The 27,175-nt window shown below is 53.6% G+C and overlaps 1 protein-coding gene across 1 annotated transcript in view; it reads right to left on the reverse strand.

Annotated features, from left to right (window-relative positions):
• Positions 1-10,381: 10,381 nt before the first annotated feature.
• Positions 10,382-27,175, reverse strand: part of tp53i11b (tumor protein p53 inducible protein 11b) — a 131,455-nt gene continuing 114,661 nt past the window's right edge. The window contains exon 5 of the mRNA XM_059975423.1: positions 10,382-11,717. Coding sequence (XP_059831406.1) covers positions 11,584-11,717 — 134 coding nt within the window. The 3' untranslated portion in view covers positions 10,382-11,583. The remainder of the gene's footprint in view (positions 11,718-27,175) is intronic.

A 27,175-nucleotide genomic window follows, 5' to 3' on the forward strand; every position in this document is an offset into this window, starting at 1 on the left:
CCTTGGACCCATATCCCAGGGTCCATCTGTTCCACAACAAACCTCAGGGCCCTGCCATTCACTGTGTAACTCCTGTCCTGGTCAAACTTCCCAAAATGCATCACCTCACATTTGTCTGAGCGAAATTTCCATCTGTCATTGCTTTGCCCTTTTTCCCAGTCCATCTGTACCCTACTGTAATCTTAGCCCTAGAGTCATTAAAAAATACAGCCAGAAACAGGCTTTTTGGCCTATCTAGTCTATCTGACCCATTTAAATTGCCTACTCCCATTGCCCCTAGCCACCCTACGCCTACTATCCATATACCCATCTAAACTTCTCTTAAATGTTGAAATTGAGTTCACGTGATCATTCCACACTCACAGCCCTTTGAGTGAAGATGTTTGCCCTCATGTTCCCCTTAAACTTTTCACCTTTCACCCTCAACCCTTGACCTCAACAGAAGAAGCCTGCTTGCATTTACCCTATCTATACCACTTATAATTTAGTATACCTCTATTAAATCTCCCCTAAATCTACATTTCAATAAACAGAGTCCTAACCTATTCAATCTTTCCTTATAACTCAGGTTCTAGTCTGGCAACATCCTTGTAAACTTTCTCTGTATCCTTTCAACCTTATTTACATCTTTTCTGCAAGTCCAAAACTGCACACAATACTCCATATTAGTCCTCACCGAAGTCTTATACAATTTCAACATAACATCCCATCTTCTGCACTTTAATTTATGAAGGCCAATGTGCTAAAAGCTTTCTTTATGACTCTATCTACTTTCAATGAATTATGGACCTCCACTCCCAGAACCATTTGTTCTACAACACTCCTCAGTGCCCTACCATTCACTGTGTAAGACCTACCCCGATTGGTCCTCCCAAAAAGGAATATCTCACACTTATCTGCATTAAATTTCATCTGCCATTTTCCAGCAGGTCCAGATCCCTCTGCAAACCATGATAGTCTTCTTTGCTGTCCTCTACACTCTCAATCATGGAGTCATCTGCAAATTTGCTAATCCAGTTAACCACATTATTGTTATAGATGACAAACAACAATGGACCCAACACCGATCCCTGCAGCACTTCCCCAGTCACAGGTTTCCAGTCAGAGAGGCAACCATCTACTACCACTCTCTGGCTTCTCCCAAAAGCCAATATCTAATCCAATTTACTACCTTATCCTGAATATTGAGTGACTGAACCTTCCTGACCAACCTCCCATGCGGGACCTTGTCAAATGCCTTGCTAAAGTCCATGTAGACATCATCCACCACTTTGCTTCATCAACTTTCCTGGTAACCTCTTCAACAAAACTCCTTAAGTTTTCCATCTTCAGAAGTTTTCTGATGACTCTGCCATAGTTGGATGCATCAGCAAGGGAGATGAGGCTGAGTACAGGGCTACGGTGGGAAACTTTGTCACATGGTGCGAGCAGAATCATCTGCATCTTAATGTGAAAAAGACTAAGGAGCTGGTGGTGGACCAGAGGAGGGTTAAGGCACCAGTGACCCCTGTTTCCATCCAAGGGGTCAGTGTGGACATGGTGGAGGATTACAAATACCTGGGGATACGAATGGACAATAAACTGGACTGGTCAAAGAACACTGAGGCTGTCTACAAGAAGGGTCAGAGCCGTTTCTATTTCCTGAGGAGACTGAGGTCCTTTAACATTTGCCAGACAATGCTGAGGATGTTCTACAAGTCTGTGGTGGCCAGTGCTATTGTAGCGATGTGCTACACACAGCGCTGAAGTAACGACATGCAATCGGTAAGTTGTTTCAAGACGAGCTTATTCAAACTTCGCGGCGCTGGCATTTAATCCCTCGCGCCCGCCCTCTCTGGGAGGAAATGACGTCAGAGGTGCAATACCAAAGTCTCCCCCCGCGCGCTGGCTACTTGTGAGCCGGTTCGGCTGCGCAGAAAGTGGGTCGCCACATAATCCCCCCCCCAGAACCGGCGATACACCCCCCCAATGTCCACAGTCAGGATCAGCCTCTGTTTGGGAGGTCTGCCTCTGCGCTGCAGTGCCTGAACCTCAACTGGCTGCGCCGTCCACATGGGCTGGTTTGAGTCGGTCCACCTTGAAAACCTCCTCTTTTCCCCCCAATGTCCAGAACGTACGTGGACCCGTTGTTGTTGATCACCTGGAATGGCCCCTCGTACGGCCACTGTAGCGGTGCTCGGTGTCCACCCCTTCGTACAAACACAAACTTACAGTTCTGCTGGTCTTTGGGTACATGGGTCGGGGTCTGTCTGTGCTGTGAAGTCGGTACGGGGGTCAGGTTGCCGAGCCTTTCGCATGGTCTGTCCAGGACAGCTGCGGGTTCTTCCTCTTGCCCCCTTGGGGCTGGTATGAACTCACCTGGGATGGCCAGGGGCACGCCGTAGACCAACTCGGCCAACGAGGCGTGCAGATCCTCTTTGGGCGTTGTGCGAATTCCAAGCAGGACCCAGGGAAGCTCGTCCACCCAGTTAGGTCCTCTCAGGCGGGCCATGAGAGCCGACTTCAAGTGATGGTGGAAGCGTTCCACCAGTCTGTTCGACTGCAGGTGGTAGGCAGTTGTGTGGTGTAGCTGCGTTCCTAACAGGCTGGCCACAGCCGACCATAGGCTGGAGGTGAACTGGGCACCTCTGTCGGAGGTAATGTGGGCCGGTACCCCGAAGCATGCTACCCAGGTTGCGATCAGTGCTCGGACGCAGGAATCAGCAGATGTGTCGGGGAGCGGGACCGCCTCTGGCCACCTCGTGAACCGGTCTACCATAGTTAGGAGGTACCATGCTCCTCGGGACACTGGTAGGGGGCCCACGATATCCACATGAATGTGGTTGAACCTCCGGTGGGTGGGTTCGAACTGCTGTGGCGGGGCTTTAGTGTGCCGCTGCACCTTGGCTGTTTGGCACTGCGTGCACATTCTGGCCCATTCACTGACCTGCTTGCGAAGTCCGTGCCACGCGAACTTGCTGGAGACCAGCCGGACGGTTGTCCTGATAGATGGGTGCGCCAAACCGTGTATGGAGTCGAAAACTCGCCGCCTCCAGGCTGCCAGGACAATGGGGCGAGGTTGGCCAGTAGCCACATCGCACAGGAGGGTCCTCTCACCTGGGCCTACGAGAAAGTCCTGCAGCTGCAAACCCAAGACTGCGGTCCTGTAGCTGGGCATCCCATCGTCTGCCTGCTGCGCCTCTGCCAGTGCTGCATAGTCCACCCCCAGGGACAGGGCCTGGACAGCTGGTCTGGAGAGTGCATCCACCACGACGTTGTTCTTCCCCGAGACATGCTGGATGTCCGTCGTGTACTCGGAGATGTAGGACAGATGTCGCTGCTGGCGAGCCGACCAGGGATCAGACACCTTCGTGAATGCGAAGGTCAACGGTTTGTGGTCCGTGAACGTGGTGATCTGCCTGCCTTCTAAGAAGTACCTGAAATGCCAGATTGCCAGATATAGTGCCAACAGCTCCCGGTCGAAAGCACTGTACTTGAGTTCGGGTGGTCGTAGGTGCTTGCTGAAGAACACCAGGGGTTGCCAGCGCCCCTTGATGAGCTGCTCCAGCACCCCACCGACTGCTGTGTCGGATATGTCCACCGTGAGTGCGGTTGGAACGTCCGTTCTGGGGTGCACCAGCATCGCGGCATCTGCCAAGGTTTCCTTGGCTTTAACGAAAGCGGCCACAGCCTTCTCGTCTCAAGTAATGTCCTTGCCTTTACCAGACATCAGGGTGTATAAAGGGCGCATGATACGGGCTGCTGAGGGGAGGAAACGGTGGTAGAAATTCACCACACCAACGAACTCCTGTAGGTCTTTGACCGTGTTGGGCCAGGCAAAGCGGCGGATCGCGTCTACCTTGGCGGGCAGAGGTGTTGCCCCGTCTTTGGTAATCCTGTCGATGGTATCGAGACTGAACTGGCATTTGGCCGGGTTGATCATGAGGCCGAAATCACTCAGGCGGGAGTAGAGCTGGTGGAGGTGAGACAGATGCTCCTGGCGACTACTGCTGGCTGTAAGGATGTCGTCCAAATAAATGAACGCAAAGTCCAGGTCACATCCCACCGCGTCCATTAGCCGCTGGAACGTCTGTGCGGCATTCTTCAGGCTGAACGGCATTCGGAGGAATTCGAACAGGCGGAACGGGGTGGTGAGTGCTGTTTTGGGGATGTCTTCAGGGTGCACCAGGATTTGATGGTATCCCCGGACGAGGTCTACTTTGGAAATGATTGGAAAGGTTTGCTGCAAAGTCCTGTATGTGCGGCACGGGGTAGGTATCCGGTGTTGTAGCCTCGTTCAGTCTGCGGTAGTCGTCGCATGGTCTCCAACCCCCAGCTGCTTTGTGCACCATGTGCAGGGGGGAGGCCCATGGGCTGTCAGACCTCCGTACGATCCCCAATTCCTCCATCCTCTTGAACTCCTCCTTCACCAGCCGGAGCTTTTCCGGGGTGAGCCTTCGTGTGCGGGCTTGGAGGGGTGGTCCCTGGGTCGGGATGTGGTGCTGTATCCCGTGTCTGGGCATGGCTGCCGTGAACTGCGGTGCCAGAATTGATGGAAAGTCCGCCAGGATTCTGGTGAATTCGTTGTCTGACAGCGTGATGGAGTCCAGGTGTGGGGCCGGCAACTTGGCTTCACCCAGGGAGAACATTTGGAAAGTCTCGGCATGTACCAGTCTTTTCCCTTGCAAGTCGACCAGCAGGCTGCGAGCTCGCAAGAAGTCCGCCCCCAGGAGTGGTTGGGCCACCGCGGCCAGTGTGAAGTCCCGCTTGAACTGGCTGGCACCCAACTGCAGCTGCACTGTGCGGGTGCCATAGGTCCGTATCGTGCTGCCATTTGCAGCCCTCAGGGTGGGTCCTGGCTTCCTGTTGCGGGTGTCGTACCCTGTCGGGGACAAGACGCTGATCTCCGCTCCGGTGTCGACCAAGAAGCGGCGTCCCGACTGTTTGTCCCAGACGTACAAGAGGCTGTCCTGGTGGCCAGCCGCCATAGTCATTAGTGGCAGCGGGCTATGGCCCTGGCCTTGCAGGGCGGGTGACAACGGTGGGCTTCTGTGCCCCACCGCTGGTGGTAGAAACACCACTGTTCACTGGCCTCCTCACTCCTGCCTGTGTTGTGTGTGCCCCCCTGCCAGGCTTGGTCTGGTCCGCTGTTGGGCGCGTGGCCTGGTAATCTGACGGACGGACACCACGCTCTCTCTCTTGGCTTTCCATAGTACGTCTACCCAGGCCGCCACCTTCCGGGGGTCGCTGAAATCTGTGTCGGCCAGCAGCAGATGTATGTCCTCGGGCAGTTGCTCCAGGAACGCTTGCTCGAACATGAGGCAGGGCTTGTGTCCGTCAGCCAGGGACAGCATCTCGTTCATCAATGCTAACGGCAGCCTGTCTCCCAAACCATCCAGGTGAAGCAGGCGGGCACCCTGCTCACGCCGTGAGAGGCCAAAGGTCCCAATGAGCAGCGCTTTGAATGCTTCATATTTGCCTTCTTCCGGGGGTGACTGTATGAAATCCTCAACCTGGGCAGCCATCTCCTGGTCAAGGGCGCTCACCATGTGGTAGTAACGTGTGGAATCAGAGGATATCTGCCAAATCTGGAACTGGGCTTCTGCTTGGCTAACGACACGCGTGGTCGCAGCGTCCAGAAAGTCGGCAGCTTTAGCGAAACTGCGTGAACAGATGAAGAGTTGGTCATCTTTGGTCCAAATCCCATTTGGACCGTCGGGGTCACCAATGTAGCGATGTGCTAAACACAGCACTGAAATAACGACACGCAGTCGGTAAGTCGTTTCGAGACTAGTTTATTCAAACTTTGCTGCGCTGGCATTTAATCCCTCGCGCCCGCCCTCTCCGGGCGGAAATGATGTCAGAGGTGCATTACCAAAGTCTCCCCCCGCACGCTGGCTATTTGTGAGCCGGTTCACCTGTGCAGAAAGTGGGTCGCCACACTATCATGTTTGCTGTTGTGTGCTGGGGCAGCAGGGTGAGGGTAGCAGACACCAACAAACTCATTTGTAAGGCCTGTGATGTTGTGGGGGTGGAACTGGACTCTGACGTTGGTGTCTGAAAAGAGGATGCTGTCCAAGTTGCATGCCATCTTGGACAATGTCTCCCATCCACTCCATAATGTACTGGTTAGGCACAGGAGTATGTTCAGCCAGAGACTCATTCCACCGAGATGTAACACTGAGCGTCATAGGAAGTCATTCCTGCCTGTGGCCATCAAACTTTACAACTCCTCCTTCTGAGTATCAGACACTCTGAGCCAATAGGCTGGTCCTGGACTTATTTCCACTTGGAATTATTTACTTATTATTATTTAATTATTTATGGTTTTATATTGTTATATTTCTACTCTATTCTTGGTAGGTGCGACTGTAACAAAACCCAATTTCCCTCGGGATCAATAAAGTATATCTGTCTGTCTGGTTAGACACAACCTACCACACACAAAGCTGACTGTCCCTAATCAGTCCCTATCTATCCAAATACTCATATATCTGGTCCCTTAGAATACCTTCCAATAACTTTCCCACTACTGATGTCAGGCGCAACAGCCTATAATTTCCTGGTTTACTTTTAAAGCATTTCTTAAACAGTGAAACAACATAGGCTATCCTCTAATCTGCCAGTATTTCACCTGTCGCTAAGGATGATTTCAATATCTCAGCTCGGGCCCCTGAAATTTCTGTACTTGCCCCCCACAGGGTCCAAGAGAACACCTTGTTGGGTTTTGGGGATTTATCCACCTTAACTTGCCTCAAGACAACAAAACCTCCTCCTCTGTTGTCTGTATAGAGTTCATGTTGCTTTGCCTCACTTCCATGGTCTCCCCCATCCCTTTCCGCTCCACACATAAATACCATTCTGATCACCCCTTCTTCTCACCCTCCTGATTTCTTTCCTAAGTGTTCTCTTGCAGTTCTTATACTCCAGAAACACCTCATCTGTTCCTACTTTCTCAGCACATCCTTTTGTTTTAACAAGGGCCTCAATATCTGTTGAAAGCCAAGGCTCCCTAAATCTGTTATCTCTACCTTTTATTCTGACAGGAACATACAAACTTTGTTGTGACATTTTCTCTGACTAGCAATGCCAGCCATCCCACTGTCAAAACCGTCCTGCTCTGTCGCATCTAAAGGAGTGCAGTCCCGGAGTATTGAGCTGCCAGTCCTTCCCCTCCTGCAACCGAGTCTCACTAATGTCTACAATATCGTAATTTATAATTCCAGGTGTTAATCCCTGCCTTGAGCTCATCTGCTTTTCCTGCAATACTTCTTTCATTGAAACACAGACAGTTCAGTCCCAGCACATGCAACCTTTCGATTCTTGACTTTCTTTGAGGTCTTAACAACATCTGTGTCCACAACCTCTCCATTATCTGTCAGGCACTCTGGTTCCCATCCTCCTGGGACTCGAGCTTAAACCCCACCATATAGCATTAACAAACATTCCCACTAGGATTTTAGACCCCTCCCAGTTCTAGTGCAAACCATCTGCTCTGTACAGGTCTGACCTTCTCTGGAAGGGAGATCAATGATCCAAAATCTGGCCCTCCCTCCTACTCCAATTCCTTAGCAACATATTATATGATCTTCCCATTTCTGAGCTAACTAGCATGTGGCACGGCCAGCAGTCCTGAGATCACACCTCTGGAGGTTCTGGCCTTTTAACTGGCCCTGAACTCACTTTGCAGAACCCCGTCACTCTTCCTACCTACATGGACAACTACCTCTGTCTGCTCACCCACCCACTAAAGAATGTTCCGGATCCTTGCACCAGTGAAGCAACGTACCACCTGGGATCCTCATCCTTGCCCACAGAACCTCCTTTCTGTTCCCTTTGACTAATGAATTCCCCAATTACGGCAGCTCTTCACTTATTCCCGCTTCCTTACTGAGCCACAGACCTGACTGCTGTAACTTTCCTCTGCTAGGTCATCCCCCGCCCAAACAAGTGGTATATTTATCATTGAGGGGGGTGGCCACGGGGTAGTCTGCACTGCACTGGCTGTTTAACGTAACCCCTTACCCCATCCCATCAGCCATTCGCCTTTGCCCTGCATCTTGGATGTAACTACCTCTCTATATGTTTTAGCACCCCCCTCAGCTTCCCGAATGATCCAGAGTTCATCCATTTCCAGCTCTGTCCTTAACACAGAGCGTCAGAAGCTGCAGCTGGACCCTCCTCATGCAGGCTTAGTCATCGGGGTCACTGGACGTGCCCATTCCTTTCCACATCATTCAGCTGGCATCGCTACTGTACTAACTGTGCAAATATACAGAAGGAAACAATAAAATGACTGGGAAATAATTTACCTATAGCTTTCTCATCTTTTCTTAATTAAAACTCTCATCGCCGAAGCCTCAAAGAAACGCTCTAACACCGTCCACTCCAACAAAGGCCGCTCTGCTTACCCCGCCTGACTTTTATTTGTTCTTGGACCCTGACTGACCACTGCTCAAAACACCAGACTGCCGCGGATCAGTCGGCAAACCAGAGTGAGACACATCTTCTCACACTTCTGATCGCTGCTCAAAGTCTTCACTGACCACTTCAGTGTCATCTACAGAGTTAATAATCCTACCATTTACACTCTCATCCAAATCGGCAATACGCCGACATCGAAGTCGGGTGGCTGAGGCTGTGGCTCTGTCAGCTGATGACGGTGCTGTTCCCTGCTTTCCTTGTTGGAGTGAAGGGTTTCTTGGAAGCAGAGTGAACTGTGAGGAGGATGCTAATAGATTTTTAAGCAGAAGATGGAGAGGCTGTTGGAAGTGGAGGAGAAGAGGTGACTGATGTTTTAAGCCGAAGAGATGTAAACTGCAGGTGTGAGTTCTAAGAGGAAGTGAACGGTGAGATGTGCAAGCTTTGTTGAAAGCGGCAGAGCAGTTTAAGGAAGTAGTTCCCCAAGCAGAGAGGACTGAGGGCTCTTACACCAGCACAGGGAACAGAGAGTTCTTCCCCAAGTAAACGGGGCCAAGGGCTTTTACCCAAGTGGTAGTGAGAACTTTACCCAAGCAGAGGTGGCCAAGGGCTTTTCCACAGAGTTGTGGAGTTCAGAAACAAGGTGAGTCTTTCTAAAGCACCAGCTGGAGTACAGTGGGCAGGGAGGACGTGGAATTCTTCAGAGAAGGCACAGAGTAATTCACCAGATTGATTCCTGTGAGGAATGATTCTTTGGTGTAGTGAAGAAATGGACTCAGGTAGATTCGTGTAGGCTCAGAACATGAGAGGAAGGTGCATTAAGACTGGAAGGATTGAATTCACAGGGCAGAGGGGAGAGGCCAGGGAATGGGAGTGGCTAGGTAGGTCACTCAATGGGCTGAGTGTCCTGACACTCAGTGGACATGGTGCTCTGTGACAATTGTGAGGAGTGACCGTCCTGGCTGAGTTGTTTCCATGGCAACAAAGGCAAGTGAGAGGAGACACAGAAAGTTCTGCAGATCCTGGCCCGAAACCTCGGCTGCTTCTTCCCCTCATGGATGCTGCCAGACCGGCTGAGCTCCTCCAGCAATCCGAGCGTGTTGCTGGACAGTGTGAACGGGAAGGAGGTCCTTCACGGAACGGTCATCGTGGGCGGCAACTGAAGTTCGTTGGTAGAGGGAGCTTTGTGCGAATGATCTCACTCCACAGTGATGGGGCCGAGGAGGGGTGGGACTTAGAAAATAGGAAATAGGAGCAGGAGTCGGCCATCTGGCCCACTGAACCTGCTCCGCCATTCACTAAGATCATGGCTGATCTGGCCATGGACTCATCTCCACCTACCTGCCTTTTCCCCATAATTCTCCTACTATGGAAAACTCTATCCAACCTTGTCTTATTTACTGAGGTAGCCTCCACTGCTTCATTGGGCAGAGAGTTCCACCAATTTGCCACACTCGGGGAAAAGCAGTTCCTCCTCATCTCCGTCCTAAATCTACTCCCCCCCGAATCGTGAGGCCATGTCCCCTTCTTCTAGTTGCTGTTTGCTGTGGAGGGAGAGACATCCTCGTGTTTAAACACGAACCCCAAAAACATAAAATGAAGAGCCGAAACCTGCAGCGCTACCCCCGCAAGTGCTGAGAACTGGGATTCACTGACGCTCCACCATGGCTAGTAGATACTTGATGGTCTGAACGGCCTGCCGTGAATTTCCATGGAACATTCCTAGTTGTCCATGCTGCTGTCCGGTGGTCACACACAAACACACACACCTGGATAACACACAGAATATAAGTCCTGTTTTTGCTTAAACTGGATCAGAATGGGTACCAGAACCAGCGGATCTCAGCGACATTTCTCTCCCTGCGCGAATGGTGTCGCCTCCCTCCCGGGCGACGAGACCCTGAAGCGTTGCTGGCTCCTTGGCTCCTCCTGATGGAGGGTGGGTGTATTGCAGGCATCACTGACCAAACCATCCTCCGGGTCACATCACAGATTTATTGATCATTGTTGAGGTAAAGAAGTCAACATTGTCGAACTACTGCTGCACTTACACTGGGTAGAACACACATGCACACACACACACACACACACACACACTGACACACACACACACACACACACACACACACACGCACACGCACAAGCACACGCATGCACACGCATTCATTGATTCAAAAAGTCAGAGAGGGAGAGAGGAACACACAAACATACAGACATGATACACGACGGTGGTTGTCCGTTGTCATGTTCGATGATGACAGGGAACCCGGGCGGCAGAGTTTCAAAGCCGTTGCACTGGGACATTTCCACTCAGAAGTCCGGGTCACAACTGGGTTACAGTGTTTCACACACACACACACACACACACACACACACACACACACACCAAACACAAGCACGCATTCACAAACATTCAGAATGAAGGCTCACATATAAATACACACACACTTGCAAATACACACAACACTTATATGGCCGTACACACATTTCCAGGCGTGTGTGTGCACACCCACAAACACATGGAATTACACACAATTACAGTCACACATATGGATAGAATGACACATTTACAGTCAAAAACACACACAGGCACACTTAAATGGACTTACAAAGACACAGGCGCACATACAAATGCACATAGACACACAGCCAGATATCTCTCTCTCTCTCTCTCTCTCTCTCTCACACACACACACACACACACACACACACAGATCTCTCTCCTTCACTCTCTCTCTCTCGCACACACACACACAGATAGATCTTTATACACACTCTCTCTCTCTCTCTCTCACACACACAGACTGATCTTTAAATTCTCTCTCTCTCTCTCTCACACACACACAGACAGATCTTTACATTCTCTCTCACACACACAGATAGATCTTTACTCTCTCTCTCCTTCACTCTCTCTCACATACACACACAGACAGATCTCTCTCCTTCACTCTCTCTCTCTCACACACACACACACACACACACACACACACAGATCTTTACACTCTCACACACTCTCGAGCGCGCAGAGCACACACAGTTTCTGAATACAATAGTACTGTACTAGAAAGGCACAAATCCAAGCGAGAGAAACAGAACATGATGCAGAAATTACAAAATAAACCCCTGACGCGGGGTTCAGAGTTCGCATGGCCAGTGGTCCGTCGGTCAGTCGCACCAGGCTCCTCACACCTTCTTCGGCTTGAGGCCCACTTGGTAATAGTAATAGACGCTGATGATGATGAAGAGACCCCTGCTGAACAGAAGTAGTGACGCTCCCCAGGCCAGCGCTCCCACTTCAAACAGCGTGATGCTCGTAACTGCAACAGAATAAAAGATCCCGGTGTAAACCTGCGGTGGAGGGTTTCTGGAGCTGGAGTGACTGCTCCCACCACAATCCAAATTATCAATGAAAGCCGGGTCAAGATGCGTTATTGATAATACAGGGTGACAACAGCTCAAACATAAATCACACCACTCTTTAGCACTGTGGTCACATAGTGGTTCTTCACATATAATATTGTCTTCATACGTGTATTACGAGGATCTTGATTAGCTGGGTAAATGGGCTCAGTAATACCAAATGGAGATTTATTCAAATTAGTTCGAGAAGGGTCACCACGCCATAGCATAGTGGTTAGCACAATGTGTTACAGTGCCAGCAATTTGGATTCAGTTCTGCCAAACTCTGTGAGGAATTTGTACGTCCTCTGCGTAACCATGTGAGTTTCCTCCGGGTCCTCCCACGTTCCAAGGGTTAATTGGTCATGTGTATAATTGGGCAGTGTGGGCTCATTACCGTGCTGTACCTCTAAATAAAAACGTTGCATTTTGTAAAGTAAGATCAAGCTGGGACTTTCACAGTGAATGGCGAAGCCCCAGGGAGTTCAGATAAATGGTTCCCTGAAGGTGGAGTCACAGTGTGATGAAGGCGGCTCAGGCACACTGGTCTTAACGCAGGTTGCAGTGGACAAGACACTGGGGTGCATTAGGAGTACTGGGCATAGTTTGTGTCGTCCTGGTGAGGGGAAGACGTCATTCCGCTGGAAGGAGTGCAAGTGTTTATGGGAATGTACCAGGACTGAAGGCATGAGCAAAACGAAGAGGTTGGTCTTTATGGAGACTCTGAGAGCTGATCTTATCTGGGTGTATACAATCATTAGGGGCACAGATAGGATGAATGTGCATGGTCTTTTCCAAAGGTTGGAGAATCAAAAACATAGGTTTAAGGTGAGGGAACAAAAATACTAATAGGAACTTAGGGGCAACTTTTAAACTGTTTTTTACATAGTGGGTGGTACGTACATGGAATGAACTGCGGGGGAGTGAAAGGTTAAGTCAGCTACAGTGTAAGCTGTGGTTCTGAAGCGATGGGGGCTCTGCCTGTAGACTTGTGAACTGGAAGGGGTTTTGTTCAGCAGTGCATCATGCCTGAAGTCTAGCACTCCCAGCAGGTCCGGCAGCATCTATGGACAGACGTGGATCGCCAATGTTTCAAGGCCGAGACACTTCCTCACCAGCTGGTTTGCACCCAGTGAATAGCATCTGGAGCGAGAGACCTGCAGGAAAAGTTGACCAGCACTGCCATCTGCTGGTCTGATCCTGCCACTTCAGGGAGGAGACTGTGGTGCGGAAACCCTGTCCAGGGACCAGTCTGAGATCCCGCCTGTATGTTGTACCTGTGTGTACTCTCCCAGTTTACATTGCGTTGACTTCCTCTGCACTTTCTTCTGGCATTTTTACCGTGTTCTTTCTCAATTCATTGTGTAAATGATTTGATCTGTGTGAACAGTATTCAGGAAAAGCTTTCCACCGTAATAAACCAATTCCAATTCTAAATCCAGATTGCAGTCTTGAAGCCAGATTCCCCTTCAGTCCCCTTCCCTTGTGGTGGAGGCCTCCTGCCCAAGACTGCCCACACTCCCACGCGAATGAGAGGAGAGAGGATGGGGGAGAACAAGCAGTATCCAAACTCAGGGAGACACAAGAGACTTCAGAACCTGGATCAGGACTGGGAGTGTAAAGGACAAAGAGGCTGCATAGAGAGGAGAGGGGGGAAGGTTGGCAGGCATAGGAGAAGACACAAGGGATTCTAAAGGTGAAGGAAACACTGAGATGTCGCTCACGGACTGCTGGGGAATTGCAGCTTGGATGGAGGGGAATGAACCCTGGATATTCTGGGCTCAGAATCTTCCTCTGGACTCGGTGCAGGTGATGGAGAGAAGAGTGGGAGTAGTTACAGAGAGCAACAGGAGATGGAATCTGATCAGAGAGCAAGTTAGAACATGAGAGGAGGGGAGAGAAGGAAGCTGGCCAAAGGTGAACAGTGGGAGCTGTGGATGGCTTAGGGGACGAAGATGGCAGGCGGGAGCAGGCAGTTACGGATGGGGAAGAAATTGGGAGCTGAGGACTGCAGGGGTGGGGCGGGCAAAGTGGGGCAGAAAGAAGTGAGTGTGCAAGACGACTTGGGTGGATCAGAAAGGGAAAGAAAGGAATGGGGATGTGCTGGGGTGTGGGAGAGCAGGTAGCAGGCATCTGCAGTGTTGAATGTTCATGCATCCCAAGCATAATGACTAGGAAGAGGTGTGGGAGACACCAGTGTAGAGGTGTGGGAGACACCAGTGTAGAGGTGTGGGAGACACCAGTGTAGAGGTGTGGGAGACACCAGTGTAGAGGTGTGGGGGACACCAGTGTAGAGGTGTGGGAGACATCAGTGTAGAGGTGTGGGAGACACCAGTGTAGAGGTGTGGGAGGATCATCAGTGTAGAGGTGTGGGAGACACCAGTGTAGAAGTGTGGGAGGATCATCAGTGTAGAGGTGTGGGAGACACCAGTGTAGAGGTGTGGGAGACACCAGTGTAGAGGTGTGGGAGGAACACCAGTGTAGAGGTGTGGGAGACACCAGTGTAGAGGTGTGGGAGACACCAGTGTAGAGGTGTGGGAGGATCACCAGTGTAGAGGAGTGGGAGGATCACCAGTGTAGAGGTGTGGGAGGATCACCAGTGTAGAGGTGTGGGAGACACCAGTGTAGAGGTGTGGGAGGATCATCAGTGTAGAGGTGTGGGAGACACCAGTGTAGAGGTGTGGGAGACACCAGTGTAGAGGTGTGGGAGACACCAGTGTAGAGGTGTGGGAGACACCAGTGTAGAGGTGTGGGAGGATCACCAGTGTAGAGGTGTGGGAGACACCAGTGTAGAGGTGTGGGAGACACCAGTGTAGAGGTGTGGGAGGATCATCAGTGTAGAGGTGTGGGAGACACCAGTGTAGAGGTGTGTGAGGAACACCAGTGTAGAGGTGCGGGAGGAACACCAGTGTAGAGGTGTGGGAGACACCAGTGTAGAGGTGTGGGAGGAACACCAGTGTAGAGGTGCGGGAGGAACACCAGTGTAGAGGTGTGGGAGGATCACCAGTGTAGAGGTGTGGGGGGATCACCAGTGTAGAGGAGTGGGAGGATCACCAGTGTAGAGGTGTGGGAGACACCAGTGTAGAGGTGTGGGAGACACCAGAGTAGAGGTGTGGGAGACACCAGTGTAGAGGTGTGGGAGACACCAGTGTAGAGGTGTGGGAGGATCACCAGTGTAGAGGTGTGGGAGAATCACCAGTGTAGAGGTGTGGGAGGATCATCAGTGTAGAGGTGTGGGAGACACCAGTGTAGAGGTGTGGGAGACACCAGTGTAGAGGTGTGGGAGGATCATCAGTGTAGAGGTGTGGGAGACACCAGTGTAGAGGTGTGGGAGACACCAGTGTAGAGGTGTGGGAGGATCACCTGTGTAGAGGTGTGGGAGACACCAGTGTAGAGGTGTGGGGGGATCACCAGCGTAGAGGAGTGGGAGACACCAGTGTAGAGGTGTGGGAGACACCAGTGTAGAGGTGTGGGAGACACCAGTGTAGAGGTGTGGGAGACACCAGTGTAGAGGTGTGGGAGGATCACCAGTGTAGAGGTGTGGGGGACATCAGCGTAGAGGTGTGGGAGGATCACCAGTGTAGAGGTGTGGGGGACACCAGTGTAGAGGTGTGGGGGACATCAGCGTAGAGGTGTGGGAGGATCACCAGTGTAGAGGAGTGGGAGACACCAGTGTAGAGGTGTGGGAGACACCAGTGTAGAGGTGTGGGAGGATCACCAGTGTAGAGGTGTGGGAGGATCACCAGTGTAGAGGTGTGGGAGACACCAGCGTAGAGGTGTGGGAGACACCAGTGTAGAGGAGTGGGAGACACCAGTGTAGAGGTGTGGGAGACAGCAGTGTAGAGGTGTGGGAGACACCAGTGTAGAGGTGTGGGAGGATCACCAGTGTAGAGGTGTGGGAGGATCACCAGTGTAGAGGTGTGGGAGACACCAGTCTAGAGGTGTGGGAGACACCAGTGCAGAGGTGTGGGAGACACCAGTGCAGAGGTGTGGGAGGATCACCAGTGTAGAGGTGTGGGAGGATCACCAGTGTAGAGGTGTGGGAGGATCACCAGTGTAGAGGTGTGGGGGACACCAGTGTAGAGGTGTGGGGGACACCAGTGTAGAGGTGTGGGAGACACCAGTGTAGAGGTGTGGGAGGATCACCAGTGTAGAGGTGTGGGAGGAACACCAGTGTAGAGGTGTGGGAGACACCAGTGTAGAGGTGTGGGAGGAACACCAGTGTAGAGGTGTGGGAGGATCACCAGTGTAGAGGTGTGGGAGACACCAGTGTAGAGGTGTGGGAGACACCAGTGTAGAGGTGTGGGAGACACCAGTGTAGAGGTGTGGGAGACACCAGTGTAGAGGTGTGGGAGAATCACCAGTGCAGAGGTGTGGGAGGATCACCAGTGTAGAGGTGTGGGAGGATCACCAGTGTAGAGGTGTGGGAGGATCACCAGTGTAGAGGTGTGGGAGGATCACCAGTGTAGAGGTGTAGGAGGATCACCAGTGTAGAGGTGTGGGAGACACCAGTGTAGAGGTGTGGGAGGAACACCAGTGTAGAGGTGTGGGAGACACCAGTGTAGAGGTGTGGGAGGAACACCAGTGTAGAGGTGTGGGAGGATCACCAGTGTAGAGGTGTGGGAGGATCACCAGTGTAGAGGTGTGGGAGGATCACCAGTGTAGAGGTGTGGGAGACACCAGTGTAGAGGTGTGGGAGACACCAGTGTAGAGGTGTGGGAGGATCACCAGTGTAGAGGTGTGGGAGGATCACCAGTGTAGAGGAGTGGGAGGATCACCAGTGTAGAGGTGTGGGAGACACCAGTGTAGTGGTGTGGGAGACACCAGTGTAGAGGTGCGGGAGACACCAGTGTAGAGGTGCGGGAGACACCAGTGTAGAGGTGCGGGAGACACCAGTGTAGAGGTGCGGGAGACACCAGTGTAGAGGTGCGGGAGACACCAGTGTAGAGGTGCGGGAGACACCAGTGTAGAGGTGTGGGAGACACCAGTGTAGAGGTGTGGGAGGATCACCAGTGTAGAGGTGTGGGGGACATCAGCGTAGAGGTGTGGGAGGATCACCAGTGTAGAGGTGTGGGGGACACCAGTGTAGAGGTGTGGGGGACATCAGCGTAGAGGTGTGGGAGGATCACCAGTGTAGAGGAGTGGGAGACACCAGTGTAGAGGTGTGGGAGACACCAGTGTAGAGGTGTGGGAGGATCACCAGTGTAGAGGTGTGGGAGGATCACCAGTGTAGAGGTGTGGGAGACACCAGCGTAGAGGTGTGGGAGACACCAGTGTAGAGGAGTGGGAGACACCAGTGTAGAGGTGTGGGAGACACCAGTGTAGAGGTGTGGGAGACACCAGTGTAGAGGTGTGGGAGGATCACCAGTGTAGAGGTGTGGGAGGATCACCAGTGTAGAGGTGTGGGAGACACCAGTCTAGAGGTGTGGGAGGATCACCAGTGTAGAGGTGTGGGAGGATCACCAGTGTAGAGGTGTGGGGGACACCAGTGTAGAGGTGTGGGAGACACCAGTGTAGAGGTGTGGGAGGATCACCAGTGTAGAGGTGTGGGAGGAACACCAGTGTAGAGGTGTGGGAGACACCAGTGTAGAGGTGTGGGAGGATCACCAGTGTAGAGGTGTGGGAGGATCACCAGTGTAGAGGTGTGGGAGACACCAGTGTAGAGGTGTGGGAGACACCAGTGTAGAGGTGTGGGAGACACCAGTGTAGAGGTGTGGGAGACACCAGTGTAGAGGTGTGGGAGACACCAGTGTAGAGGTGTGGGAGGATCACCAGTGTAGAGGTGTGGGAGGATCACCAGTGTAGAGGTGTGGGAGGATCACCAGTGTAGAGGTGTGGGAGGATCACCAGTGTAGAGGTGTGGGAGGATCACCAGTGTAGAGGTGTAGGAGGATCACCAGTGTAGAGGTGTGGGAGACACCAGTGTAGAGGTGTGGGAGGAACACCAGTGTAGAGGTGTGGGAGACACCAGTGTAGAGGTGTGGGAGGAACACCAGTGTAGAGGTGTGGGAGGATCACCAGTGTAGAGGTGTGGGAGGATCACCAGTGTAGAGGTGTGGGAGACACCAGTGTAGAGGTGTGGGAGACACCAGTGTAGAGGTGTGGGAGGATCACCAGTGTAGAGGTGTGGGAGGATCACCAGTGTAGAGGTGTGGGAGACACCAGTGTAGAGGTGCGGGAGACACCAGTGTAGAGGTGCGGGAGACACCAGTGTAGAGGTGCGGGAGACACCAGTGTAGAGGTGCGGGAGACACCAGTGTAGAGGTGCGGGAGACACCAGTGTAGAGGTGCGGGAGACACCAGTGTAGAGGTGCGGGAGACACCAGTGTAGAGGTGCGGGAGACACCAGTGTAGAGGTGCGGGAGACACCAGTGTAGAGGTGCGGGAGACACCAGTGTAGAGGTGCGGGAGACACCAGTGTAGAGGTGCGGGAGACACCAGTGTAGAGGTGCGGGAGACACCAGTGTAGAGGTGCGGGAGACACCAGTGTAGAGGTGCGGGAGACACCAGTGTAGAGGTGTGGGAGGATCACCAGTGTAGAGGTGTGGGAGGATCACCAGTGTAGAAGTGTGGGAGACACCAGTGTAGAGGTGTGGGAGACACCAGTGTAGAGGTGTGGGAGACACCAGTGTAGAGGTGTGGGAGACACCAGTGTAGAGGTGTGGGAGACAACAGTGTAGAGGTGTGGGAGACACCAGTGTAGAGGTGTGGGAGACACCAGTGTAGAGGTGTGGGAGACACCAGTGTAGAGGTGTGGGAGACACCAGTGTAGAGGTGTGGGAGACACCAGTGTAGAGGTGTGGGGGACACCAGTGTAGAGGTGTGGGGGACACCAGTGTAGAGGTGTGGGAGACACCAGTGTAGAGGTGTGGGAGACACCAGTGTAGTGGTGTGGGAGACACCAGTGTAGTGGTGTGGGAGACACCAGTGTAGAGGTGTGGGAGACACCAGTGTAGAGGTGTGGGAGGATCACCAGTGTAGAGGTGTGGGAGACACCAGTGTAGAGGTGTGGGAGGATCACCAGTGGAGGTGTGGGAGATACCAGTGTAGAGGTGTGGGAGATACCAGTGTAGAGGTGTGGGAGGATCACCAGTGTAGAGGTGTGGGAGATACCAGTGTAGAGGTGTGGGAGGATCACCAGTGTAGAGGTGTGGGAGATACCAGTGTAGAGGTGTGGGAGGATCACCAGTGTAGAGGTGTGGGAGACACCAGTGTAGAGGTGCGGGAGGATCACCAGTGTAGAGGTGTGGAAGGATCACCAGTGTAGAGGTGTGGGAGGATCACCAGTGTAGAGGTGTGGGAGGAACACCAGTGTAGAGGTGTGGGAGACACCAGTGTAGAGGTGTGGGAGACACCAGTGTAGAGGTGTGGGAGACACCAGTGTAGAGGTGTGGGAGGATCACCAGTGTAGAGGTGTGGGAGGAACACCAGTGTAGAGGTGTGGGAGACACCAGTGTAGAGGTGTAGAGGTGTGGGAGACACCAGTGTAGAGGTGTGGGAGACACCAGTGTAGAGGTGTGGGAGACACCAGTGTAGAGGTGTGGGGGGATCACCAGTGTAGAGGTGTGGGGGGATCACCAGTGTAGAGGTGTGGGAGACACCAGTGTAGAGGTGTGGGAGACACCAGTGTAGAGGTGTGGGAGGATCACCAGTGTAGAGGTGTGGGAGGAACACCAGTGTAGAGGTGTGGGAGACACCAGTGTAGAGGTGTAGAGGTGTGGGAGACACCAGTGTAGAGGTGCGGGAGACACCAGTGTAGAGGTGCGGGAGACACCAGTGTAGAGGTGCGGGAGGAACACCAGTGTAGAGGTGCGGGAGGATCACCAGTGTAGAGGTGTGGGAGGATCACCAGTGTAGAGGTGTGGGAGGATCACCAGTGTAGAGGTGTGGGAGACACCAGTGTAGAGGTGTGGGAGGATCACCAGTGTAGAGGTGTGGGAGGATCACCAGTGTAGAGGTGTGGGAGACACCAGTGTAGAGGTGTGGGAGACACCAGTGTAGAGGTGTGGGAGACACCAGTGTAGAGGTGTGGGAGACACCAGTGTAGAGGTGTGGGAGGATCACCAGTGTAGAGGTGTGGGAGGATCACCAGTGTAGAGGTGTGGGATGATCACCAGTGTAGAGGTGTGGGAGGATCACCAGTGTAGAGGTGTGGGAGGATCACCAGTGTAGAGGTGTAGGAGGATCACCAGTGTAGAGGTGTGGGAGACTCCAGTGTAGAGGTGTGGGAGGAACACCAGTGTAGAGGTGTGGGAGACACCAGTGTAGAGGTGTGGGAGGAACACCAGTGTAGAGGTGTGGGAGGATCACCAGTGTAGAGGTGTGGGAGGATCACCAATGTAGAGGTGTGGGAGACATCAGTGTAGAGGTGTGGGAGACACCAGTGTAGAGGTGTGGGAGACACCAGTGTAGAGGTGTGGGAGACACCAGTGTAGAGGTGTGGGAGACACCAGTGTAGAGGTGTGGGAGGATCACCAGTGTAGAGGTGTGGGAGATACCAGTGTAGAGGTGTGGGAGGATCACCAGTGTAGAGGTGTGGGAGGAACACCAGTGTAGAGGTGTGGGAGATACCAGTGTAGAGGTGTGGGAGGATCACCAGTATAGAGGTGTGGGAGACACCAGTGTAGAGGTGAAGGGAGGATCACCAGTGTAGAGGTGTGGGAGGATCACCAGTGTAGAGGTGTGGGAGGAACACCAGTGTAGAGGTGTGGGAGGAACACCAGTGTAGAGGTGTGGGAGGAACACCAGTGTAGAGGTGTGGGAGGAACACCAGTGTAGAGGTGTGGGAGGATCACCAATGTAGAGGTGTGGGAGACACCAGTGTAGAGGTGTCGGGGGATCACCAGTGTAGAGGTGTGGGAGACACCAGTGTAGAGGTGTGGGAGACACCAGTGTAGAGGTGTGGGGGGATCACCAGTGTAGAGGTGTGGGAGACACCAGTGTAGAGGTGTGGGAGACACCAGTGTAGAGGTGTGGGAGACACCAGTGTAGAGGTGTGGGAGACACCAGTGTGGAGGTGTGGGAGACACCAGTGTAGAGGTGTGGGAGACACCAGTGTAGAGGTGTGGGAGACACCGGTGTAGAGGTGTGGGAGACACCGGTGTAGAGCTGTGGGAGACACCGGTGTAGAGGTGTGGGAGACACCCGTGTAGAGGTGTGGGAGACACCGGTGTAGAGGTGTGGGAGACACCGGTGTAGAGGTGTGGGAGACACCAGTGTAGAGGTGTCGGAGACACCAGTGTAGAGGTGTGGCAGACACCAGTGTAGAGGTGTGGCAGACACCAATGTAGAGGTGTGGGAGACACCAGTGTAGAGGTGTGGGGGACACCAGTGTAGAGGTGTGGGAGACACCACTGTAGAGGTGTGGGAGACACCAGTGTAGAGGTGTGGGAGACACCAGTGTAGAGGTGTGGGAGACACCAGTGTAGTGGTGTGGGAGACACCAGTGTAGAGGTGTGGGAGACACCAGTGTAGAGGTGTGGGAGGATCACCAGTGTAGAGGTGTGGGAGACACCAGTGTAGAGGTGTGGGGGACACCAGTGTAGAGGTGTGGGAGACACCAGTGTAGAGGTGTGGGAGACACCAGTGTAGAGGTGTGGGACGATCACCAGTGTAGAGATGTCGGAGACACCAGTGTAGAGGTGTGGGGGACACCAGTGTAGAGGTGTGGGAGACACCAGTGTAGAGGTGTGGGAGACACCAGTGTAGAGGTGTGGGAGACACCAGTGTAGAGGTGTGGGAGACACCAGTGTAGAGGTGTGGGAGGATCACCAGTGTAGAGGTGTGGGAGACACCCGTGTAGAGGTGTGGGAGACACCAGTGTAGAGGTGCGGGAGACACCAGTGTAGAGGTGCGGGAGACACCAGTGTAGAGGTGTGGGAGGATCACCAGTGTAGAGGTGTGGGAGGATCACCAGTGTAGAAGTGTGGGAGACACCAGTGTAGAGGTGTGGGAGACACCAGTGTAGAGGTGTGGGAGACACCAGTGTAGAGGTGTGGGAGACACCAGTGTAGAGGTGTGGGAGACAACAGTGTAGAGGTGTGGGAGACACCAGTGTAGAGGTGTGGGAGACACCAGTGTAGAGGTGTGGGAGACACCAGTGTAGAGGTGTGGGAGACACCAGTGTAGAGGTGTGGGAGACACCAGTGTAGAGGTGTGGGGGACACCAGTGTAGAGGTGTGGGGGACACCAGTGTAGAGGTGTGGGAGACACCAGTGTAGAGGTGTGGGAGACACCAGTGTAGTGGTGTGGGAGACACCAGTGTAGTGGTGTGGGAGACACCAGTGTAGAGGTGTGGGAGACACCAGTGTAGAGGTGTGGGAGGATCACCAGTGTAGAGGTGTGGGAGACACCAGTGTAGAGGTGTGGGAGGATCACCAGTGGAGGTGTGGGAGATACCAGTGTAGAGGTGTGGGAGATACCAGTGTAGAGGTGTGGGAGGATCACCAGTGTAGAGGTGTGGGAGATACCAGTGTAGAGGTGTGGGAGGATCACCAGTGTAGAGGTGTGGGAGATACCAGTGTAGAGGTGTGGGAGGATCACCAGTGTAGAGGTGTGGGAGACACCAGTGTAGAGGTGCGGGAGGATCACCAGTGTAGAGGTGTGGAAGGATCACCAGTGTAGAGGTGTGGGAGGATCACCAGTGTAGAGGTGTGGGAGGAACACCAGTGTAGAGGTGTGGGAGACACCAGTGTAGAGGTGTGGGAGACACCAGTGTAGAGGTGTGGGAGACACCAGTGTAGAGGTGTGGGAGGATCACCAGTGTAGAGGTGTGGGAGGAACACCAGTGTAGAGGTGTGGGAGACACCAGTGTAGAGGTGTAGAGGTGTGGGAGACACCAGTGTAGAGGTGTGGGAGACACCAGTGTAGAGGTGTGGGAGACACCAGTGTAGAGGTGTGGGTGGATCACCAGTGTAGAGGTGTGGGGGGATCACCAGTGTAGAGGTGTGGGAGACACCAGTGTAGAGGTGTGGGAGACACCAGTGTAGAGGTGTGGGAGGATCACCAGTGTAGAGGTGTGGGAGGAACACCAGTGTAGAGGTGTGGGAGACACCAGTGTAGAGGTGTAGAGGTGTGGGAGACACCAGTGTAGAGGTGCGGGAGACACCAGTGTAGAGGTGCGGGAGACACCAGTGTAGAGGTGCGGGAGGAACACCAGTGTAGAGGTGCGGGAGGATCACCAGTGTAGAGGTGTGGGAGGATCACCAGTGTAGAGGTGTGGGAGGATCACCAGTGTAGAGGTGTGGGAGGAACACCAGTGTAGAGGTGTGGGAGACACCAGTGTAGAGGTGTGGGAGGATCACCAGTGTAGAGGTGTGGGAGGATCACCAGTGTAGAGGTGTGGGAGACACCAGTGTAGAGGTGTGGGAGACACCAGTGTAGAGGTGTGGGAGACACCAGTGTAGAGGTGTGGGAGACACCAGTGTAGAGGTGTGGGAGGATCACCAGTGTAGAGGTGTGGGAGGATCACCAGTGTAGAGGTGTGGGATGATCACCAGTGTAGAGGTGTGGGAGGATCACCAGTGTAGAGGTGTGGGAGGATCACCAGTGTAGAGGTGTAGGAGGATCACCAGTGTAGAGGTGTGGGAGACTCCAGTGTAGAGGTGTGGGAGGAACACCAGTGTAGAGGTGTGGGAGACACCAGTGTAGAGGTGTGGGAGGAACACCAGTGTAGAGGTGTGGGAGGATCACCAGTGTAGAGGTGTGGGAGGATCACCAATGTAGAGGTGTGGGAGACATCAGTGTAGAGGTGTGGGAGACACCAGTGTAGAGGTGTGGGAGACACCAGTGTAGAGGTGTGGGAGACACCAGTGTAGAGGTGTGGGAGACACCAGTGTAGAGGTGTGGGAGGATCACCAGTGTAGAGGTGTGGGAGATACCAGTGTAGAGGTGTGGGAGGATCACCAGTGTAGAGGTGTGGGAGGAACACCAGTGTAGAGGTGTGGGAGATACCAGTGTAGAGGTGTGGGAGGATCACCAGTATAGAGGTGTGGGAGACACCAGTGTAGAGGTGAAGGGAGGATCACCAGTGTAGAGGTGTGGGAGGATCACCAGTGTAGAGGTGTGGGAGGAACACCAGTGTAGAGGTGTGGGAGGAACACCAGTGTAGAGGTGTGGGAGGAACACCAGTGTAGAGGTGTGGGAGGAACACCAGTGTAGAGGTGTGGGAGGATCACCAATGTAGAGGTGTGGGAGACACCAGTGTAGAGGTGTGGGAGACACCAGTGTAGAGGTGTGGGAGACACCAGTGTGGAGGTGTGGGAGACACCAGTGTAGAGGTGTGGGAGACACCAGTGTAGAGGTGTGGGAGACACCGGTGTAGAGGTGTGGGAGACACCGGTGTAGAGCTGTGGGAGACACCGGTGTAGAGGTGTGGGAGACACCCGTGTAGAGGTGTGGGAGACACCGGTGTAGAGGTGTGGGAGACACCGGTGTAGAGGTGTGGGAGACACCAGTGTAGAGGTGTCGGAGACACCAGTGTAGAGGTGTGGCAGACACCAGTGTAGAGGTGTGGCAGACACCAATGTAGAGGTGTGGGAGACACCAGTGTAGAGGTGTGGGGGACACCAGTGTAGAGGTGTGGGAGACACCACTGTAGAGGTGTGGGAGACACCAGTGTAGAGGTGTGGGAGACACCAGTGTAGAGGTGTGGGAGACACCAGTGTAGTGGTGTGGGAGACACCAGTGTAGAGGTGTGGGAGACACCAGTGTAGAGGTGTGGGAGGATCACCAGTGTAGAGGTGTGGGAGACACCAGTGTAGAGGTGTGGGGGACACCAGTGTAGAGGTGTGGGAGACACCAGTGTAGAGGTGTGGGAGACACCAGTGTAGAGGTGTGGGACGATCACCAGTGTAGAGATGTCGGAGACACCAGTGTAGAGGTGTGGGGGACACCAGTGTAGAGGTGTGGGAGACACCAGTGTAGAGGTGTGGGAGACACCAGTGTAGAGGTGTGGGAGACACCAGTGTAGAGGTGTGGGAGACACCAGTGTAGAGGTGTGGGAGGATCACCAGTGTAGAGGTGTGGGAGACACCCGTGTAGAGGTGTGGGAGACACCGGTGTAGAGGTGTGGGAGACACCGGTGTAGAGGTGTGGGAGACACCAGTGTAGAGGTGTCGGAGACACCAGTGTAGAGGTGTGGCAGACACCAGTGTAGAGGTGTGGCAGACACCAATGTAGAGGTGTGGGAGACACCAGTGTAGAGGTGTGGGGGACACCAGTGTAGAGGTGTGGGAGACACCACTGTAGAGGTGTGGGAGACACCAGTGTAGAGGTGTGGGAGACACCAGTGTAGAGGTGTGGGAGACACCAGTGTAGTGGTGTGGAAGACACCAGTGTAGAGGTGTGGGAGACACCAGTGTAGAGGTGTGGGAGGATCACCAGTGTAGAGGTGTGGGAGACACCAGTGTAGAGGTGTGGGGGACACCAGTGTAGAGGTGTGGGAGACACCAGTGTAGAGGTGTGGGAGACACCAGTGTAGAGGTGTGGGAGACACCAGTGTAGAGGTGTGGGACGATCACCAGTGTAGAGATGTCGGAGACACCAGTGTAGAGGTGTGGGGGACACCAGTGTAGAGGTGTGCGAGACACCAGTGTAGAGGTGTGGGAGACACCAGTGTAGAGGTGTGGGAGACACCAGTGTAGAGGTGTGGGAGACACCAGTGTAGAGGTGTGGGAGGATCACCAGTGTAGAGGTGTGGGAGATACCAGTGTAGAGGTGTGGGAGGATCACCAGTGTAGAGGTGTGGGAGGAACACCAGTGTAGAGGTGTGGGAGATACCAGTGTAGAGGTGTGGGAGGATCACCAGTGTAGAGGTGTGGGAGACACCAGTGTAGAGGTGCGGGGGACACCAGTGTAGAGGTGTCGGGGGATCACCAGTGTAGAGGTGTGGGAGACACCAGTGTAGAGGTGTGGGAGACACCAGTGTAGAGGTGTGGGGGGATCACCAGTGTAGAGGTGTGGGAGACACCAGTGTAGAGGTGTGGGAGACACCAGTGTAGAGGTGTGGGAGACACCAGTGTAGAGGTGTGGGAGACACCAGTGTGGAGGTGTGGGAGACACCAGTGTGGAGGTGTGGGAGACACCAGTATAGAAGTGTGGGAGACAGCAGTGTAGAGGTGTGGGGGGATCACCAGTGTAGAGGGGTGGGAGACACCAGTGTAGAGGTGTGGGAGGATCACCAGTGTAGAGGTGTGGGAGGATCACCAGTGTAGAGGTGTGGGAGGAACACCAGTGTAGAGGTGTGGGAGACACCAGTGTAGAGGTGTAGAGGTGTGGGAGACACCAGTGTAGAGGTGTGGGAGACACCAGTGTAGAGGTGCGGGAGGAACACCAGTGTAGAGGTGTGGGAGATACCAGTGTAGAGGTGTGGGAGACACCCGTGTAGAGGTGTGTGAGACACCAGCATCGAGGTGTGGGAGACACCAGTGTAGAGGAGTAGGAGACACCAGTGTAGAGGTGTGGGAGACACCAGTGTAGTGGTGTGGGAGGATCACCAGTGTAGAGGTGCGGGAGACACCAGTGTAGAGGTGTGGGAGACACCAGTGTAGAGGTGTTTGGGATCACCAGTGTAGAGGTGTGGGAGCCACCAGTGTAGAGGTGTGGGAGGATCACCAGTGTAGAGGTGTGGGAGGATCACCAGTGTAGAGGTGTGGGAGGATCACCAGTGTAGAGGTGTGGGAGGATCACCAGTGTAGAGGTGTGGGAGGAACACCAGTGTAGAGGTGTGGGAGGAACACCAGTGTAGAGGTGTGGGAGGATCACCAGTGTAGAGGTGTGGGAGACACCAGTGTAGAGGTGTGGGGGGATTACCAGTGTAGAGGTGTGGGAGACACCAGTGTAGAGGTGTGGGAGACACCAGTGTAGAGGTGTGGGGGGATCACCAGTGTAGAGGTGTGGGAGACACCAGTGTAGAGGTGTGGGAGACACCAGTGTAGAGGTGTGGGAGGATCACCAGTGTAGAGATGTGGGAGGAACACCAGTGTAGAGGTGTGGGAGACACCAGTGTAGAGGTGTAGAGGTGTGGGAGACACCAGTGTAGAGGTGTGGGAGACACCAGCGTCGAGGTGTGGGAGACACCAGTGTAGAGGAGTGGGAGACACCAGTGTAGAAGTGCGGGAGGAACACCAGTGTAGAGGTGTGGGAGATACCAGTGTAGAGGTGTGGGAGACACCCGTGTAGAGGTGTGTGAGACACCAGCGTCGAGGTGTGGGAGACACCAGTGTAGAGGAGTGGGAGACACCAGTGTAGAGGTGTGGGAGGATCACCAGTGTAGAGGTGTGGGAGACACCAGTGTAGAGGTGTGGGAGACACCAGTGTAGAGGTGTGGGAGACACCAGTGTAGCGGTGTGGGAGGATCACCAGTGTAGAGGTGTGG

The sequence above is a fragment of the Hypanus sabinus genome, chromosome 7 (assembly GCF_030144855.1).
Source record: "Hypanus sabinus isolate sHypSab1 chromosome 7, sHypSab1.hap1, whole genome shotgun sequence".
Classification (NCBI taxonomy): Eukaryota; Metazoa; Chordata; class Chondrichthyes; order Myliobatiformes; family Dasyatidae; genus Hypanus; species Hypanus sabinus.